Below are 9,367 nucleotides of genomic sequence, written 5' to 3'. Positions count from 1 at the left end.
TCCTATAGGCTCCTCTAGAAGAGAACTTACCCCCTGGAAATTTAATGTCAGAGAGTGTCCTCAGTCAGAAAACTGAGGTGGAAGGAACAGTGTTTCCTTTTGGAACTGGGAGTATTTGTGCCTGAAGGCACCAGATTGTGATTCACTCATGATATATTTTGGTTTTGTTGCACACCAGCTTAATGTGTATCTAGCTTAGTCATCTGTAACAGAAGTACCACAAGTGGATGGGTTTAACAAAGAGATATTTATTCACTCACAGTCTAGTTGGCTAAAAGTCCAAATTCAGGGTGTCGGCTGCAGGGGAAGGCTTTTTCTGTCTGTCGGCTCTGCTGGAAGGTCATTCTCATCAATCTTCCCTTGGCTGAGGAGCTTCTTAGGTGCAGGGACCCTGGGTCCAAAGGATGCACTCTGCTCCTGGTGCTGCTTTCTTGCTGGTGTTAGGTCCCCATGTCTCTCTGCTCACTTCTCTTTTTTATATCTCAAGACACAATCCGGTCTTGTAGATTGAGTCCTGCCTCACTAACACAACTGCCGCCCATCCTCTCTCATTAACATCATAGAGGCAGGATTTACAACATACAGGAAAATCACACAATACCAAGAATCATCACCCAGCCAAATTGATACACACATTTTTGGGGGACGGAATTCAATCCATGACAATATCCATATCCCAGACAGCTGGGAGTTTGATGCGATCTGTGTGAGAAATAATGAGGGCCCATTCATTTTAAATGGGTCTAAGGCACTTGACTTGATGTCCATAAACCATCAAGAGCAGTGCTGTCAATAGAACTTTCTGTGATGAAAGAATTGTATGTCAGTGCTGTCCAATACAGTAACCACTAGCCATGTGTGGCTGTTGAGCACTTGAAATGTGGCTAGTGCGACTGAGAAGTTTAATTTTTAATTTTACTTTGTTAATCTAAATAGCCACACCTGGCTAGTAGTTACCATATTTGACAGTACGCATCTAGAGTGTTCTGAATTTTCAACCTCTCCCTTCAAAATACTGTGCAATTTATAGATTGAAGTATATTAAAATTACCTTTATTTTAAAGCCATGAATTTGTCTACGTGGTTCTTTTGTAGGGGAAAAAATCATGAAATTTAGTAAAGCAAAAAGAAAGTTTTATTCAGCATATATTCAAAAGGGCAGAAGTGGGAAGCGGTCAACCATGCTGTCAGCCATGTCTGCCAGAGTCCAAGGAAATATCACAAAACAGACAAAAGTGGGAAAACGGATAAGCTTGCTGCTAGAGTCATGTCTGTCCAAGTCCAAAGAATATTACAGAACAGGCAAGAATGGGAAAACGGACAAGCATGTTGCCACGGCCATGTCTGGCTAAGTCCTGAGACCATTACAGAGCCATCAGTATATATTAACATTACTGTCGGAGCTGCAATGGTTGTCGGAGTGGCGGAGACAGTAACCAATGCCACAACTCTTACAGAAAAGTGGGGCCAAGGAGGGTCACTCTGAGGAGTCGACCCCAGCTTCAGTCCCAGGGGTTTATTTATAGTCAATACAGCAAGTAGTGAAGCAAATTACAGAACAATGGGCTTTGGGTGAATAACAATAAGTTTCGGGCAAGGGAGAATGGACTTCAGGTAAACAAGCCAAACAAGTCGTGACAAGTCTCAACACGCTGCTGACAAGTCTCAGCATGCTGTGTGCAACATATGGGTCTTAGAGGGGCTGAAGTTGTCACTGGTGTAGCCGTATTTCAATGGCACATATCCCCACATATCCCCCCTTTTGTTTAATTAATGGAATAAGAATAAAGAGGGTTTTCACTGGTCCAGCAAATGCCCGTTTGGATAAAGTAATATTTTCTTTACGAGATATAAGCCAAGGTTATCTCAGCTACTGTCTCCACACCTCAGGGCCTGGTTGATGCTTAGAGAATCTTTGTGAGTCCTTGTGAGCCCAGCTTCAGCTGGGTCACACTCCATATGCTCAAGGAGGAGAAGGTAGCATCGCGATGAGTAATACCTGGACTTTGGCTCCTAGATGGCGGCCATGGCAGGCTCTTTAAACTCATGGTGCTGATTTTCCAACAGATACCATCTGGTTCTTCACCAGGTACCAAATAAGGGTGATATGCTCATCAATAGCATTGCTGGAGCGGACTCACTGCACATTAACAAAAGTCTCAGCCCAAGGCCTATAGGTGTGTATGACAACAGAGGATGACTTTATAAAGATATACTAATCCCTTGTGCTAATCATACCCTGATTGTTGGACCAATGGGTTTCCTCCGACTCTCATTTAGTAAGCTAAACACTATCTTTAACATTCACTAAGATTATTATACTTAAAGGTTCAAAGATTCATTAATAATCAAACAAACATTTACGCAAATTCACTATTACTTGGAAGGGAATCATCTGAATTAGAAACCTATTTATACAGAAGCATCTAATCTAGAAGAAGCAGAAAATATAGAGGAATTTACACATAACGAATTTTTATCAGGTAATTACTGATTAATAAGATAATAACATAGGAAGGGCCTTCTTAAGAGGAGGCCTTCATTTTTTCTGTTTCTGGTCTAAATAACTGATAGCGAATGGTCCAGGCATAGAAGACCAACTTCTGTTGGTGATGGGAGATCTTCAGGGAGTAGAGACATCGGATGACTATAAGGAAGCACAAGACTATTAAACATCCTATAGCAAAAAGGATCCAAACATGGAGATTGAGTCCAGAGAACCAATGTGTAGGATTAAGCCAGTAGGCAAAATCATTAAGTGTAGTAAGTGTAACTTTATTAGATTCTGCTTGTAGTTTCAAGAGTTGTTCTTGTAACTGGAATTGTAATTTTTGAATATCACTTTTCAATGGAGAAGCGAAGCTAGCTAAAAGATTATTTTTAACATCCTTCCAGGATTCATTATATGGAAGGGCTGTAACACAGAAGCGAGTGTATTCTGCATCACAGGTTAGTTGGGAATGTTCCCATAGGGCTTCCTGTCGCTCTCCAAGCCAAAGGACTGAGGCTTCTAAAGCACCCAGAGGCTTGAGGATTTTTTGATCAATATGTGCTGTAGTTTGCATTTCAAAGGTAACGTTTTGCATATAAGTGGTAAATTGTTGGGCGGTCTGAATAGATTGGGAGAGAGCTAAGTGGCTGTGATAATGGAGGCTATGAGAATTCCAAGAAACCTTTTAGTTCGTATTTTTAGTAATGCATTAACAACCTGAGCGAGGGGGGGACTATCTTGCCAGGGGCGTGTAGACCTCCCCATGTTACCGGCATGGTAGATCCCCGTTGCTCAGTGTCCTTCCCCGGGGGAAGGGGTGATGGTGTCAGTTGTGGCTCTGGAATCGGATCGGATGGCGGCTCCGGCAGCTGCAGCAGGGGTGGCAGCGGCGGTTCCCAGCAGAGGAGAAAAGGTGGCTGTCGCTGGGTCATGATATGGTTTTACTAATCGAGCGGGAATCCAAAGTGGGCCTGTAGGAGACAAAACAGCCACATACTCTCACCCCAGGTTAATAATTCTACAGGTCCTTGCCAGACAGAGGGATTTTGAAGATCTTTATAGAGCACCTATAGGCGAGGTCGGGTGTCAGGGAGAATAAAATGTCGTTCTGCAGGAGTACGACCATCTTTAGCAACCTATAAAAAGTTAGAAGTAAAGAGAGCTTTGGCAAGTCTTTCATTCTGGTCAAATAGTCTGGTCCCATCATCTCCCCCCTTTTGTTTATTTAAGAGCTGTTTGAGAGTATGATGGGCATGCTCAATTATGGCTTGACCTTGAGGGTTATAAGGAATGCCAGTGGTACGAAGAATATTCCATGTGGCACAAAATTGTTGAAATTTAGCAGAATTATATGCAGGCTTTTAAGGGGTTCTAGTTTTTCTTCTTTAATGGGCCACTGCTCAACCCAAACAGGAGGGCTAGGTATCCAGGTTAATTTTAACAGAGGGTCTGTTTGAGCAGTGGCCCCTATGAAAAATCTTGAGGGGTGCCAATTTGAACATTCCACTGGGAGAGTAAATCTCATCCCCATAATATAGTAGGTAAAGGAAGGATAAAGGGACAGATAGAAGCGGGCTGTCCATCAGGACTATAGCAAACAATGGGAAGTGTACTTTGAAAAGGACACTGTGCTCCTCCAACTCCGGTGAGGGTTTCAGCGGTCTGTTTCTTGGGCCAAGAAGAGGGCCAGGAAAAAGCCCTTCTTTCTCACAGCCTTCTAGCAAACACTTCCCCATAAGAGACTCATGTTGTGAGGAAGCAGCCTCAGGAGGCGTGGAAGGAGGAGGGTCATAAATATTTTCTTTGCTAGGGGAGGGAGCCGAGGGAGCTGCCTGTAAGGGCTGTAGGGCAAGGCGGCAGTGATGCCAAGCAATAAGAACTGAAGCTGGGATGTTCATGTCACGAATGATGTTACCGATACATTCCCATGCTTCTACATCAAGGTTTCCCCACAAGGGATACCAAGGACAGGCAGATTCAATTAAAAGCGGAAGTTGAGTAAGCGCTTCTTCTGAGACCTTAAGCTTAGAGGCTTTTAACAATCTTAGCAACTGGGTTTTGTGTTGACGCTGCTCAGGAGAAAGAGAATTCCCCATAGTGAGGAAGAAAAGGAAAATGAAAAGGAGGATGACAGGAAAGCTCCTGGCCTGAAGCCTGAAATCCCTCAGGAACAGTCAGGAAAGCTCTGCCGCTCTGGGGCTAAAGCAGCCTGATCTGAGAGCGCTCGGGAAAATTCTGCCCGCGGAAAGACCCTGCCGCCCTCAAGCTGTGCCTTTAAACAGCTTGAAATGGATGCATCCTATACTTACCACCTGAAGGGATTTGAGTGCAAGGGCATCTACAGTCTCTCACACGGGGCACCATCTGTTGAAGCTGCGATGGTTGTTGGAGCAGCAGAGACAGTAACCAATGCCAGAACTCTTACAGAAAAGTGGGGCCAAGGAGGGTCACTCTGAGGAGCCGACCCCCGCTTCAGTGCCAGGGGTTTATTTATAGTCAATACAGCAAGTAGTGAAGCAAATTACAGAACAATGGGCTTTGGGTGAATAACAATAAGTTTCGGGCAAGGGAGAATGGACTTCAGGTAAACAAGCCAAACAAGTCGTAACAAGTCTCAACACGTTGCTGACAAGTCTCAACATGCTGTGTGCAGCATATGGGCCTTAGAGGGGCTGAAGTTGTCACTGGTGTAGCCATATTTCAATGGCACATATCCCCACACATTACAAATGGGCAAAACCATTGAAAGCTTAGCCTTTTCAGATTGGCTAGAAAATATGATCCTATGTTTTGAATTTTCTTTCTTAACAATCATTGGTACAGGTTTCAGTAACAACAGTCAGGAGGGTCTTCATTGGTCCAACAAATTTCTATTCACAAAATGCTAACAGAAAAAGATAAGAGTAGAAAAGTCTTTTGTGTTCTGTTTGACTGGCTTTATGTGAAAGTTTCCCTAAAAGATATTTTCCAAGATTATCTTAGCTATTGTCTTTATACCTCAGGGCCCAGTTGATGTATCCTTGCGAGTCCTTGTGAGCCAATCTCCAGCTGGGTCACATTCTCTATGCTCAAGGAGAGGGAATAAATGATTCCAATATCATTTCCTAAATCAGTTCTTAGATATATCCTTAAAATACAGAATGCCCATGAAAGTTTAATTAATAGGCATTTAACAACTAGACTGTACAGACATTCACCAAAACATGATTTATCATGTCAAGATTACAAGTGTTCAAAAATGCCCATCACCAGTGGCAATTTTTGTTTACATTTCATTGAGACTCTTAGTGTTATTGTTTTTCTTTAATCTTAATAGGAAATAAGTCTTTACTTATTCATGGGAAAGTGCTTATTGATACCACACATATGAAATGCCCTGTAGGTCTTGCAGATATGTTTTTAAAAGTATTAAACAAGAGATTCAAAACTTAGAATTGCACCACCTTAGAATTCTTTACCTATTTACCTATTGCTACCTTTTCTCCAAAATACAAACAATTTTATTTTCCTTGACTCTCAGATCCCTCTCTCCTCATCGTCTGTACTTAGAGGAAAACATACATGAAATTTTTACAATTGTAAAGTGAAGGATTCTTTAAGCATGACCCAGGATGAAAAACCATAAATAAAATTGATGAATTGATGGAAGTTTTGATTATATGCAAATTAATAACTTCTTATGGCAAGTACAAGCTCACAGATATACAAATGTTTTCCACAATTATGTCAAAGACATTAAAATTATGAAATAAGGACAAAATTATGTACAATTATATACAATCAGAGAACTAGAAATAGCTGTTGAAAATCAAAAATATGATCATAGAAATGAAAACTCAATAGGTGAACTGGGTGATATAAGTCGTACTTCCACAAGATAGTACAAAATGGAAAAGTGACTGTGAACAGAACTATAAAAATATTAGACTATCAATGAATTCCAACAACCTTATACTACAAGTTTCAAGAGAAGTAGGGACAGGAAATAATTAAAAATATTTCAAGAAAATGTCTTACAGTTTACAGAGAAAAGTGCACAAATTCTTACTATGGTTAATGAATATAGACCCACACTAAGAGCACATCAGAATGAATTTCAGAAAGAAGGTAGAAGAGAAAAGATCCTGAAAACATCCAGAAGTAACAAAAAAGAGCATCTCTTAAAGCTGAAAGACATGTAAGTAACAACTTACAAATTTGAAGGAAAAAGTTGCTCCACACAGAATTCTATACCAAGCCAAAATGTGAGTAAGTGCTAGGGTGGCCTAAAGACATTTTCCGATGGTTAGGATTTTAACATTTTGCTTTCCATATTCCCTTCCTCAGGGTACTACAAGAGGATATGGGAACCAAAAATGATGGAAAAAAAAACAGAAAAGGGGAACAAATGGGATCCAGGGAACTGGGGAGCCAACACAAGAGAAAACTTGATGTGCTGGAATATATTCACAATAGATACAGAATGGGGTGGGGGATGAGGGGGTTGGGTGGAATTTTGGGAATGATTCAGTAAAGTTTATAACAGAAACTAAGCAAATAAAGGAACAAGATGTTTAATTCCAGGGAAAATAAAAAGTTGATTTAAGAAAGGAAAAGTAATCATAGTCTACTAAATGCTCAGTTGTGAATAGTATTTACACGGTCATAATAATGTAAATAGGAGCCCTGGTGTCAAAGTGGATAAGTGATGAGCTGCTAACCAAAACATTGGCGATTCCAACCCACCAACGGCTCTGTAGAAGAAACGTGTCAGTCTGCTTCCGTGAAGATTACAGCCTTGGAAACCCTTTAAGGCAGTTCTACTCACTTACATGGGATCGCTATGAGTTGGAATCAACTTGATGGCACACAACAACAACAATAATGTGAACACTGAACACTGAGCTAACCAAAAGAATAGCATAATTATGTTGGAAGGATGGGGGTGTGTGCAGGAGAGATAATCCATCACAAAAACCAAAAACCAAACCCTTTGCTGTAGAGTCGATTCTGACTCATACCAACCCTATAGGACAGAGTAGAACTGCCCCATAGGGTTTCCAAGGAGTGGCTAGTGGATTCAAACTGCCCATCTTTTCGTTAGCAGCCAAGCTACTAACTACTGTGCCACCAGGGCTCCATAATCCATTACAGATGATACATAAAACTGAAGAACAAAGAATGAGCAGTATAAGTATGTTATTTAGAGACAGAAATAACACTAAGAAAATCAACTAAAAGCATTAAAAATGGTTCCCTTTGGGGTTCAAGAAATGGGGTGCATGGAAGATTGAGGATGGCTGTCTTCAAAACAAGACTTGTAGAAGTATTTGACTTCTTAAATTATGTGCATGCATTCATTTGATAAGAACAAAAACTCAACATTTTCATAATATGGTAGGTGAGAGAATAGACTCAGGATTGTCTATAAGGGATGTCATAGAAATGAAGCAGTAACTGGAGGCAGACATGGGACCAGGTGACGAATTTTTCAAAATTTATTGTGCTTTAGGCAAAAGTTTACAGAGCAAGTTAGTTTCTCATTAAATAATTAATACACATATTGTTTCCTGACATTGGTTGCCAACCCCACAACATTCAACACTCTCCCCTTCTCCACCTCCGTTTCCCCATTTTCATTCATCCAGCTTTCCTGTCTCCTTCTGCCTTCTCATCCTTGTTCCTGGGCTGATGTACCCATTTAGTCTTGTATACGTGGTTGAACTATGTGTGTTATTGTTTGTTTTATAGGCCTGTCTAATCTTTGGCTAAACGGTGAACCTCAGGAGTGACTTCAGTACTAAGTTAAAAGGGTGTCTGGGGGCCATACTCTTGGTGTTTCTCCAGTATCTGTCAGATTAGTAAGTCTGGTCTTTTTTTGTGAGTTAAAATTTTGTTCTACATTTTTCTCCCTCTCTGTCTGGACCTTCTATTGTGATCCCTGTCAGAGCAGTGGTAGCCAGACACCATCTAGTTGTGTTGGACTCAGTCTGGTGGAGGCCGTGGTAGTTGTGGTCCATTAGTTCTTTGGACTAATCTTTTCCTTGTGTCTTTGGCTTTATTCATTCTTCCTTGCTCCAGACGGGGTGGGACCAGTGGAGTATCCTAGATGGTCACCCAGAAACTTTTAAGACCCTAGAGGCTACTCACCAAAGTAAGATATAGAACATTTTCTTTATAAACTATGTTATGCCAATTGAGCTAGATGTTTCCTGAGACCATGGTCTCCACAGCGCTCAGCCCAGTAATTCAGTCCCTCAGGGAGTCTGGATTTGTCCATGGAGCTTCCATGACATTACCCTGAACAGGTTGTGCTGGCTTCCGCAGTATTGTGTACTGTCTTACCCTTCACCAAAGTGACCACTTGTCTGTTGTCTATTTAGTGTTTTTCCACCCCCACCCCTCCCCTTCCTCATAACCATCAAAGATTGTTTCTTTCTGTGTGTAAACCTTTTCATGAGTTTTTATAGTAGTGGTCTCATACAATATTTGTCCTTTTGTGATTGACTTATTTCACTCAACATAATGCCCTCCAGATTTATCCATATTGTGAGATGCTTCACAGATTCATCATTGTTCTTTATCATCACATAGTATTCCATTGTGTGTATGTACTGTAGTTTGTTTATCCATTCATCTGTTGATGGGCATCAAGTTTGTTTCCATCTTTTTGCTATTATGAACGATGCTTCACTGAACATGGGTGTGCATATGTCTATTCTTGTGATGGCTGTTATTTCTCTAGGATATATTCCTAGGAGTGGGATTGCTGGATTGTATGGTATTTCTATTTCTAGCCTTCTAAGGAAGCGCCATATCGTTTTCCAAAATGGTTGTACCATTTTGCATCTCCACCAGCGGTGCATAAGAGTTCTAATCTCCCTGCAGCCTCTCCAA

General features: G+C 41.1%; 1 protein-coding gene across 1 annotated transcript in view; it reads left to right on the top strand.

Annotated features, from left to right (window-relative positions):
- The first annotated feature begins 3,265 nt into the window (after positions 1 to 3,265).
- LOC101347643 (HLA class I histocompatibility antigen, B-48 alpha chain-like) overlaps positions 3,266 to 9,367 on the top strand; it is a 46,063-nt gene continuing 39,961 nt past the window's right edge. The window contains exon 1 of the mRNA XM_023725316.1: positions 3,266 to 3,418. Within this exon, the coding sequence (XP_023581084.1) occupies positions 3,266 to 3,418 (153 nt within the window). The remainder of the gene's footprint in view (positions 3,419 to 9,367) is intronic.

The sequence above is a fragment of the Trichechus manatus genome, unplaced genomic scaffold (assembly GCF_000243295.1).
Source record: "Trichechus manatus latirostris isolate Lorelei unplaced genomic scaffold, TriManLat1.0 scaffold00295, whole genome shotgun sequence".
Taxonomy (NCBI): Eukaryota; Metazoa; Chordata; class Mammalia; order Sirenia; family Trichechidae; genus Trichechus; species Trichechus manatus.
The sequence above is the reverse complement of the archived record's forward strand: the minus strand, read 5'-3'. Positions and strand labels throughout refer to the sequence as shown.